The 11,782-nt window shown below is 42.7% G+C and overlaps 1 protein-coding gene across 2 annotated transcripts in view; it reads left to right on the top strand.

Annotated features, from left to right (window-relative positions):
* Positions 1-234: 234 nt before the first annotated feature.
* The window catches only part of MAN1A2 (mannosidase alpha class 1A member 2), a 62,719-nt gene continuing 51,171 nt past the window's right edge, over positions 235-11,782 (top strand). The window contains exon 1 of one of the 2 annotated variants that reach the window (XM_072991754.2): positions 235-1,261. In XM_072991754.2, the coding sequence (XP_072847855.2) occupies positions 948-1,261 (314 nt within the window). In that variant the 5' untranslated portion in view covers positions 235-947. The remainder of the gene's footprint in view (positions 1,262-11,782) is intronic. The other variant, XM_072991753.2, reaches the window with a different exon arrangement.

The raw sequence follows: 11,782 nt of genomic DNA, 5'->3' as shown, positions 1-11,782 counted from the left end.
GGGGGGGATGGGTGGGTTCCGAGGGGGCGCACACGGAGCTTCCCACCCATACATTTCTCCACTGGTCCCGAAGGGCAGCTTTCCACTTCCGCCCGATGGAGGTGTGCGTGTTCGTGGGGGGGGAGGGGGAGTAAAGAATCTTCTGCCACCGAACCAACTTCGTGGATTGGTCTATTATTACAGGTCTATGGGGGGAGGGAGAGAGAGAGTCTCTTCCGTTTCCTGAGCGTGCGCAGGCGCACTGAGGGTTTGCTTCCGAGTCCGCCGAGTCGGTTGCCGCCGCCGCCTGGCCCGGTGTTTATTGGCAGGGAAGGAAGAGGCGGGAGGAGAGGCCGTGGGATTTGCCACCTCCCCGGCCGGCGAAAAGGAAGCGTTGGCCCCCAAAAGGAGCAAATAGGGGAAGCCGGGCTCTACCCGTCCGCCATGAGCGGGTCGCCCTGCTGACCGACCCCGGTGGTGGGTCGTGAGGGCGGGGAAGAGCCCCGAAAGCGCCGCCGCCGCCGTTCTCCCGGGGGCCAGGCATGAGGCGGCGCCGGCGCCCCTTGTCCTCTCCGCCCTCCTCCGAGCGAAGGCGCGTCCCTTAAACCGCCCCCCCTCCGATCCCCCCCCCCCCATCGCTTCGCCCTCCCTCCAGTGCGCGACCCGCCAAAAACCCCGTTCCCCGGCTTGGCCGCCGCGCCTCCAGCATCGCTGCCCCGCCGGATGTGCTCGGCCGCCGCTGCGGGTCCCTCCCAGGCCGCCGGGATTTGGGTGGGTGGGGGTCTCCGGGAGCCGCTCTGATGACGGCTTCCCCCCCGCGTAGAGCGAGGCGGCCCTCCTGAAGACCCGCCGCCCGCCGTCACTGCTGCTCCCCCCTTCCCATCCCTCCTCGCCTTTCCCCGGCTCGGTCCAGAAGAGGGGCCGCCGCCGCCTCCGGTTCCTGCTGCTGGCGTGGCGGGTCGGGCGCGATGACCACGCCGGCTCTGCTGCCTCTTTCTGGGCGCCGGATCCCGCCTCGCAACCTGGGGCCGTCTTCTTCCTTCCCGCACCACCGGGCTACCTTGAGACTGTCCGAGAAGTTCATCCTGCTGCTGATTCTCAGTGCCTTCATCACCTTGTGTTTCGGGGCCTTCTTCTTCCTCCCGGACTCCTCGAAACACAAGCGCTTCGACCTGGGCTTGGAAGACGTCTTGATCCCCCACGTGGACACCGCCGGCGAAGGAGGGAAGAATGCGGGCGCCTACTTGATCCACGGGCAAGGCCACGACCAGCACAGGCACCGGTAGGCCTGCTTTCCCCCCCTCCCTTTTCCCTCCCGCCCCCCACATCTGGGGGTGTCTGGCCCACCCTTCAGCCTTGGCCAAGAAGAGGAAGGTGCCTAAAGGCCTCTCGGAAGAAGCAGCCTGTGTTCCTGAGGCTCCATCTTGGGCCATGATCCTGGGCGCTCTGTAGAAAACCAGTGATTTGATTTCTGTAGAGATGGCACCATCTCCCCAACCAAAGTCTTGTCTTTTATATATATACTGTATTAGTTAGGCATCCTTCAGTCTCGAAAGACTATGGTAACCTGCTCTGTATGGAGGACTTGGATCTGTGAAGATTCTCAGTCATCCAGGTGAGGTTATTTGGAAGCTGAGTTATGGCAACTGGGCTTCTTTCTTATTAGGTTGAAACATTTCGCTACTCATTTGCTACCCTCCTCAGACCGAAGAAGATACAGTACTTGGATGAGTAGCGAAACATTTCAACCTAATAAGAAAGAGTTGCCCTGACTCAACTTCCAGATCTTGCTTTTCCTCCTTCACTCCATCTTCCTTGTTGAAGGCAAGGTACTTATTGTTCTTCTGAGAACCAAGGGTAGGTTAGTTAGGTGACATTCTCTGCTGTAACACCCAAGGGAGAGAACAACTGCCTTTTTCTTTCTGGGAATCAAAGTAGTTTAAGAACTTCAGTAGTCCACTGCCTACCCTTATTAGAGGTAGAGGTGAGAAATATGATGGGCTGAAACATTTCCAGGTATCGGTTGTACCTGATTCCTTGAAATGAGAGTTGTGTGGATCACTCCATAGGAACTGGAAGAAAATAATACTTTTAAACTTCCTTAGCATGAAAACCCTGGGAACATTACACAAGCATTTATAATGCCTTTCACATACATATGTATTGAAACCCAGGTACGAGCAGACTTACTATATTACTGAAAAGATATCAGACAAAAGTATGGAATATTGGGAGAGGTGATGCATAATCAAGTCTGTTAAACATAATTGGAAAAAAGGTCACCATTTATTTCAAATCTTCCTGTCTTTACCCTTTAAGTGCAATTTGTAGTAAAAACACACCCCACCAGCCTAAATTATAAAATTTGAAAAGCTTTAAAAGGAAACTTTATAAAACCTAACTATATGTTAAGCAGCAAAACTCACAGACTATTTATAAGTGAGTTTTTAACGATTTGATGTTGTTGTTTACTTGTATACTGCCCTATGGTGCTAAAGCACTCTCTGGGCAATTTACAACACAACTATTCAAACAACACTTTGCCACCCACCCACCCACCTGAATTCCTTGGACTGCCTCCAGTGGGGTGTGGAGGAAGTCAAACATTTGCCTTGCCCTCTCTCCTACATCTTTGGAAACTATAGTGGAAGGAGGAAGGTAATTGCTGAAAGTCACCACCATATGTGTGTGTGTTGTCAAGTCAATTCCAGCTTGTGGTAACCCTTTCCTGCATCTTTTAGGTACAGAATACTCAGAAGTGTTTTACCATTCCTTTCTTCTGGGAGTGCCCTGCGACTGCACAGCTTGCCCAAGGCCACACAGTCTGGCTGTTCTCTCTGGAGGCACAGTGGGGAATCAAACTCCCAACCAATACCTAAACCACTGGGCTATCCAGCCAGCTAGTCACCACCATACTTCTTCACTTACCATTAGCCCTGGCTTGATGAAACAGCTTTCATTGGCAAATAGGTATCAGTTGGGCTGGATGTTCATAAGCTGAAAACTTCTGTGTAGAAGGGGAGTGTAGGAAAATGGTGTCTCCTGTCCTTTATGTAATCCTATATGTTGTAGTTTCCATTCTGTATCTTGCCTAGTTGTGTTTAACTGAACGAAGAAAAATTACATTGGGCCAGCTGAGTATAAAATATCTTTGTTTAACAAGTATGTGAGACTTCTGTGTGTTTCTCTTTATGCCATGTATTTCTTAGATAAATTGGTCATATTTGTGACTGGGCTTGATAACTGACTTTATTTGAAGTGTGAAAGTCCAGTCAAACAGCGATAGGTTTATATAATATCGTTGTACTAATATAGTTATAGATAGATACCCATTGTGTTGTGGTGGATAGAGTGATGTACTAGGACCCAGGAGGGTGCGTTTGAATTCCTGCTCAGCCATAGAAACTCACTAAGGGGGATAGAACTGGTAAAACCACTTCTTAAATATCTCCCTTACCTTGAAACCCTGTTTAGGGTCACTATAAGTCAGTTCTGACTTGAGGCAGGTAACAACAATGAAGGTTGAACGTGTAATAACCTTTAACCTGACTTTCATTTCTTAACTTTAACATCTTTTTCTCTTTCACATTTTTAGTTTTCTGTTTTCCTGTCATGGGAATATCTGTTTTTAACTCTTAAGATTTATTATTTTTCATATGACCACAAATTCATAGAGACATTGTGGAATTTGGCCAACAAGAATCCTATTTTAATTTTATGTCTAATGAGACTTTATTACAAAAATGAAGTCAGAAATAACCAGTTTGTCAAGAAGGTGTGTGCCACCTTAAAGATTAAACTTTCTGTAGTACTCTTTTTCATAAATGAGAGTCTCAGATGCAGATTTTCAAGTAGGCTCACTGAAACTTCGCATGAAGTCTGAAAAAGCTACACTGGTTTTTATTTTTTCAGTCTGAATTCATGAGAAAACCAGCTTTTAAGCATACAAGTTTCTTTTTGAAGGACACTCAGAATAGTAATTTGATTGGTCTTTTAACAGCCCCCATGAGTAATGACATGATACAAATTATCTAGATTGGTGGTTTCAAGCTACTTTTAGTTCTTTATTCTGAGCCTTTCCCAGTTTAAATATAATGGGAAATGTTGGTTGATTACCCTAGGAACTTCCAGTTGTAGTCTCTTTCGGGGGGGGGGGGGAAGCTGCAGTATGAGAAGAGAGCACAAAGCCTGTGCATTTTTTAGTTTAATAAACTAAGATAGGTTTCAACTGGACTAGGCTATTAAGGATTACAGGAATTAATGGCTGTTCGTATTTAATATTACTGCGAAGTAACAATATTCTCTTGCGGGCACTAATGAATAAATGAAGAGGAGTGCAGAGTTGTGCTATTATTTAAAAAGAATTGCATGTTTTCTCCCTGTACCTGACTTGAATGAAAGTAGAATTGTTATCTTCAAACTTTGGACCTTTAGCATTTCTTCATATTAGTAAGGTTGAGTTAGAATGCCTTGGGCTAATCTTGGAGGAAACTGTATACAGCAGTGTAAACAGCAGTACATTGTGTACTAATTTATACTGTATTTTCAGGAGACGTTGGTAAGAATATACAGTACTTGGTGGAAACAGAAGCTGTAGCTGTAGAACCATCTCAGTGGATTGAGAGTGATTGCTTCAGAATTATTCTGTTTACTCTTTCTCTCAGACTGTGCTCAGCCCTTTGCCCTCAAAAGTTTGCTGCTGCTCTCGCTTGTAGCAGCTCAGGGGTTGTTTTACTACTAAATATTTTTGTACCCTTCTAAAAGCAGAATCTAGCAGTAGCAAAATTTGAGTCAGAAAGTACAGGACACACGTATAAGGTTGTGATTCTCACAATGTGAACTAAAGTGCACCAGTGGATTTCTGGTGTGCCTGTTGTGGTTACTTGGGATAGCACAACCCAAGGCACCAAGGACACTGATATTGTTAAATATTGTCCCATTCCCCCCCCCAGCTGTTGAAATGCTCATCTGTTAAGTTAATTTTCTTGTCTTTGCTGAAACTTAAAAAAAAATCCGAAACAATGCTGAGTTTTGTTTCATATTTAAAACAGCCAGCAATAGACACTTAATATACCAAGTAATTATATTTTCTTTTACAGGGCACTTGTTTTGTTACTTTCTAATAGGGCTGAATAGTGTTAATGCCTATGGCATCAGCAGGAAGCTGAGGGTCATCATGCCAAGTTTCTGATGAGTTTTAAATCCCTTTTAAATCAGGTTTATCGGGGGAATTTTAGGCTGGAATCCTAACTATGTGTACTTAGAAATAAGCCCCAAGGAATGCAGTGGGACTTACTTCTGATTAATTATGCATTGGGATTGTACTATTCTCTTTATTGTCAGTGTCAATTTTGCAGTCACAGATGTGGGTTTTCCTTTTTTTGAGATTGTACCGTGCACCCTGTTTGTGCCAGCACATGTTGTGTAACTGCTCACTGCTGTAACATGAAATCCCTAAATTCCTAGTGTTGAAGTACAAAGTTCGTTATAGCTGCAGCTTTCTGAAGTAAATGAAAAGCTTTGTTAGACTGCCTGTATTTCCTTACACTCATTTTTTTAAAGAAAGAGAGCCACTTGCATTTGTCTTTTCTCTTTTAGTACCTTAACATGATTGCTTCTGAGTTTCTATGCACAATTCAGCATCTTTTCTCCTGCCATTTCATCCTTACATTCCAAACCAAGTGTCTCCATTATTTATTTTATCTATTTGTTCCTGTGATGCCCTTAGGATTGGCAGTCCCTTAGGAACAAGTTGTTCTACTATAGCAAGCTTCTGATCAATCCTGGAGTCTCTCAGTTCCTCCCCCCTTTTTTGCTTTCCTTTTACTAATATATTATTGACTATGAGATAGAATGGTTTCCCCAGGTGTGCAAAAGAGGAAGTAGTACTCATGGCTCCTAGATGGCCATGCAAAATTTGTAGTTATCGTTGTCTGTTACTCCCTCCCTCAAACCTAAGGAGTAGGATGGTCTTTTTTTGGCACCAAGTTGCATTGGGAGGCATTTGGAAAGAATGCATCATCTTTGTTCTGAGTTGTGGAGAACACCCATTCCTATCTTCCAGTTCCTGTGTTCAAAGGCACATGGGTACAGCAAGACTGCTCACTACTCCAGATTAGCTTCAAAACCCAGGGTAAAGTCAGAGATGAGCCTTCAGCTCCTTCTTACTTTGATTTGATGCAGGCATTTGGTAGAATTAAATACCAGTTTGCTTCTTTTAAGCATCCATGTATGGACTCATCTTTGTATTTGGGACACTAAAAATCTGAGCTCTTTTTCCAATCTATGAAACTTTCCTCACATAGCTCCCATTGGGACACAAACAATCATTTATATAGAAAGCTTGTTTCATAGCGAATATAAGAAACTGATCAAAAGCTTATGTACTCTTTTAATGCATTGTACAGCAATAGAAATGCAATTTTGTATTGAAGACACAAAAGACCAAGTGAAAAATCCAAAATAAAGTTGTTCCCTATTTTTTGCTGCCAGATAGCCAGACATCACTATTACATGCAGATGATAAAGCGGGCTCTGTTCCATGAAAGCTTGTGTCATAATAAATATTTTAGTTTTTAAAGTGCCACGAGACTTTGTTTCATATCAAGTGGGAAACTGAACCCTGAAACTGAACTGTTTGATTATAACTGTTTTCATATCTACAGCAGTGTAGTGCAGGTGCATGACCATAATGGAAACAGTTTCGGAACTATAATAATCTTATTAGGACTGATGAAGTTAAAACACTGTTATGTTATTCGGGGAAAAGTCAACTATAAGTTACTGTCTATACAATATTCAGTTGCTGGTGATAAGAATGATGTTAATTTCACGAAACCTTTCCAAATGAATGGCACACAGTAAGTTTACATTAGATGTAATGGTAATATTCGTATAATTGGTGGCAATCCTTTGTTTCTTTTGTTAAATACCTGTAATGCAAAGTGCAGTTACAGTGTCTTCTACCACGATTCTGCAATTGCACCACTTGTTTTGTATGAGTGATGTGTACTTTTCCATGGCTGATGAGAGGATATCCTCTAATGTGGTAGTTGTGTTAGTCTGTTGTAGCAAAAATAGAGTTTGGGACATTTTAAAGACCAGCAAATTTATTTTAGGGTAGGTTTTCATAGACTTCAATCCCATTTCATCATATATCTCTGGAATTCAACCCAGATGCATGTATATGATCATGTGTGTTGTCCACTTGGGACTGTGACTATAGTCAGTAATGCCAAAGGTAGCAGTACTTTTCTGCATTGAATTTCCCATTGACCTCACTGTCAATAATCCCATAACCAGTCATGTGTGCTGTGTGTATGTGCCTGAAATTCCAGATCCTCTGGCAATCAGATGCAGCAGTTCCATGTAACACATTCTTGTTGCCATTATAAAAGTTAATTAAGAACCCACTTCTGATAGCTGCAGAACAACTTCTAGATACCTAGGTTAATTTTTTTCTTGGCTTGGGTTGCTAAATATATTTGTATCAGCCAGACTGCTGAGGGCTTCTTGCACCTTGCATTTGCATGCAGATGTGACATCTGATAGCTTTTCATATGTGCTGTCAGGTTACACACATTTCCTAAGTTCATGAATAATTCTGAACATGAATGTTTTCTCTAATTTGGAGCATTCTGTCTGGCATAGCAGGATGCTTATAGGCACAGGAGAAGTGATGGTTTCTTGGAATGCCATTTTCCAGCCTCATATAATCACTGCTTTGTTGATTTGCCTTGTGTTAGGACAGTTAGCAAAATTGACAGTTCCGTTGGAGATCCTGGAAGCAATTGTGCCAGTACTTTTAACACTTTATTTCTTGCTAGTGAGTTAAACATAGATAAAAACACATAACTTCCAGAAAGGTTTGTGTAGCAGTTAATAAGAGGAGAGAATGGCTCTTATTAACTGTCACACAATTTAGTAAACAGAATCATAGAATAATGAAGTTGGGCCTATAAGGCCATTGATTTGAACCACCTGCTCAATGCAGGAATACAAATCAAAGAATATCTGCCAGGTGGTTGTCTAAATTTCTCTTGAATGCCTCTGGTGTTGGAACATTAACCACCTCTTGAGGTAATTGTTTCCATTGCTATACTGCTCTAACAGTTAAGAAGTTTTGCCTGATATTCATCCTAAGTCTAGCTTCCTGTAACTTGAGCCCATTGGTGCATATTCTGCAGTCTGAGATGATCAGGAAGAGATCCTGCCCCTCCTCTGTATGACTACCTTTCAAGTATTTGAAAAGTGCTATCATATCTCCCCTCTGTTCTTTTCTCAAGGCTTACACATGCCCAATTCTTTCAATCTTTCCTTCTAGGGCTTGGTTTCCAGCCCCATGATCATTCTTGTTGCCCTCTTCTGAACTTGCTCTGGTTTGTTGGCATCCTTTCTAAAGTGTGGTGTCCAGAACTGGACACAGCACTCAAGATGAGACCTAACCAGTGCTGAATAGAGGGGAAGTAGTACCTCACAGGATTTGGACGCTATACTTCTATTAATACATCCTAAAATAGTATTTGCCTTTTTTGCAGTGACATCACTGTTGGCTCATATTCAGCTTGTGATCTACTACAATTCCAAGATGCTTCTTTCTCACAGTATTGCTGAGCCAGGTATCCCCCCCATCTTGTACCTGTGTTCCCCCCCCCCCAGGTACAGTACTTTGCACTCATCCCTGTTAAATTTCATTCTGTTGTTTTTAGTCCAGTGCTGAAGCCTATCCAGATAATTTTGAAGTTTGTTTCTGACTTCCAGGGTATTAGCTATTCCACCCAATTTTGTGTCATCCACAGATTTGATTAGCATTCCCTGCACCCCCGATCCATGTCATTAATATAAATGTCAAAGAGCACAGGGTCCAGGACTGAACCCTGGGGTACCCTACTTGTTGCCTCCTCCCAGTTTGAAAAGGAGACATTAATCATCACCCTCTGAGTACAGTTTTGTAGCCAACTGTGTATCCACCTAATAGTAGTTCTATCCAGCCTACACATATTGCAAAAGGATAAAAAAGCCAGCCTTCCTTCCCTCTTTGTGCCAACACACAGAGAGCTAGTTTCCTGGGCAGGAGCCAAAATGTAGGCTCTGTAGGTACATTCTGGTTGGATTACTGTAATGCACTCTATGTGGGGCTGCCTATGGAAGATGTCAGGAAACTTCAGCAGGTCAGAAGCGCAATAGCCAGATTGCTGATGGAGGTTGGTTACAGAGATCATATCACTCCCCTGTTACAGCAGCTCCACTGGCTTTCAGTCCGTTTCCTGGTTGAATTCAGGGTTCTAACCTATAAATCCTTAAATAGCTTGGGCCCAAGCTATCTCAGGGACCGCATGTCCCTTTATGAGCCTACTTGAGTGTTAAGATAATTAGGAGAGGCCTTTCTCTTGGTTCCACCGCCTTCACTTCTGCATTTGGTGGAAACATGGGAGAGGGCCTGTGTTGCTGCTCCCAGACTTTGGAACTCCCTCCCACAAGAGGCCCCATCTCTGCTGTCCTTCTGCAAGCAGGCAAAGATATTTCTCTTTAGGCGAGCTTTCCTTGAGTAACTGGCTCTCTAAGTGGAATTTTTAAATGAATGATAGTACCTTACTGTTTTGAATGTGTGTGATGTTGCTTATACAGTGGTGGCCCGCATGACGAGAATAATCTGTCCCATTGAAATAGCTGTTTAGGGAAATCCTCGTCTTGCGAAAACCGTTTCCCCATTGGAATGCATTTAAACCCATTTAATGTGTTCCAGTGGGGAAAAATCGTCGTCATTTTGTGAAGAGCGCCCATAGGGCAGCCATTTTGCGAAGCACCAATCAGTTATTAAAATGGCTGTCCTGCGAAGCATCGGTCCCAAAAACATAGGGAAGCCATTTTGCGAAGCCGCTGATCAGCTGTAAAAATTGTTATCTTGTGAAAAAACGGTCTGTGAAGCACGAATCAAATCATCGTCCAGCGAAAATCACCCATTGGAATCACTGTTTTGCAAATCGCTATAACAATCGCAAAACCTCATTGTCATGCGGATTCATTGTTTTGCGAGGTCGTCATCTAGCGAGATACCACTGTATTTTTTAGTATGGTATATGTTGGGTCCATTTTAGTGTTTGTATGTTGTTAGCTTTAATATTGTCTTTTAATTATAAAAGCCATCATGGGTCCTTAAGAAGAAAGGTGGGAATAAATAAATAACTGTCTGGAAGTCACACTCGCCTCTGTGCATACATGTCCATCATTGTTCCTTCACACAACTTAGATGGTGAGAGAAGTCGGCCTTTCCTGTATGTGTGTTCTACCAAGTACCATTCTCCTTGCACCGCTCTTTGGCTTCAGGTTTATACAGTGGCACCTTTCAATCAAAGTAGCATCTTAACAGGAAAATGTGAAGTGCAGCTTTGAAAGATTTGCAGGAGGCAAACAACTGTGGGAACAATGCTGTCAGTTTGAATAGGTAGGTTTCTTGATTTGTCTCCCTTCTTTATTTTCCTCTTGATGCTGCTGTCAGACAGTGCTGATCTGTCCCTAGTGCTGTGTTGTTCCTGGACACAGGGGAGCTATCAAAACTGTTTGTGCTAGAGGAAAACAGTTAGAGAAGCAAAATGGTCAAATGGCATCTCTAGAAAGCTAATACACTTTCTGTCTTGTTGAATGGTCATTACATGGGTTATTTGCTTATGTAATGGCCTGAGGAAGTACAGAAGTATCTTCTCCTCTCCCATCTCTGAAATCATGACATTTAGAAGAAGGATTATGTGAACATTTTAAAGGTGGTTGCTCTGTCAGAAATTAGGATCTGTACAGCAATATGTACTCTACATAATTGTTGAGATCTCTCTGAGATGACCACGCTGTCTTTCACCTGCTTTCACTGAATGTGTAAGCAGGCAACCTCTGAGGGATGTTCATGTGGTCACAATAGGTCAACATGGTGGCCTTCTCTTTTCCTGGTGCAAGTTACTTGGGAACAAGTTCTCTTGGACTCTGCTGGGCCTCTGAATATATACACATATATGCTACTAAGCATAATTTGCTGAATGTCTCTCTCCTGGTCAAGAATGTTATCAGCAGTTGATGCTGGATGTGTTGTGTTAGTTTCTGACGCCGAAAAGAGCTGCTAGGAAATAAAGGACAATTATCAATCCTAGAAACCAAAGTTGGTGCATTTATATGACACAGTAAACCATGGCAATGCTGACTTCACAAAGTAGCAGCAGTGGCTGAGCAAACAATGGAGCTTACTCTTGTCATCTGCCCATTTTCCATATTTGCTTTCTTTCCTCCCATGAAAGGAAGCAGCCAAGAACAAATGCAGGGTTCTTTTTCTGGTTTATTGTTTTTTATATGGAATTACTATTCCATATAGATTCCTAAAGAGTTGGCCGTGTCAGGGAAGACTATAGAATGTCATGTGAAAGCCTCTGTAGTGTTGCTTACATCCTATACTTGAACAATTTTTAAAATTTCATTTAAAAATTACGTTAGCAGACTATTTATAAAATCTGTAGCATACATCTCAATCTCATTATTTGATTTGCTTAAAATGGTGGAACTGAAAATCGTCTATTCGTTTTAGTACTCTAAAGATCAGTATGTACAACAGGTACTACATCCATTCATCATTGGTGATAATAGCAGAAAACTTTCAATTCTGTTCCTTTGGGGTATGCTGGGTGTATCTACATCACCAACTGTATATGCTACTAAGTCTCATGAAAATAATGTTTTTAATCCTTTTTAAAACTAAAAAATATACAGAAAACAGAAAAAACATAGAAAACTTAGTAACACAAAACCACATACAGTAAATAAT

Source organism: Pogona vitticeps, chromosome 2 (assembly GCF_051106095.1).
Source record: "Pogona vitticeps strain Pit_001003342236 chromosome 2, PviZW2.1, whole genome shotgun sequence".
Lineage (NCBI taxonomy): Eukaryota > Metazoa > Chordata > Lepidosauria > Squamata > Agamidae > Pogona > Pogona vitticeps.
This window is presented reverse-complemented; position numbering and strand designations above follow the sequence as displayed.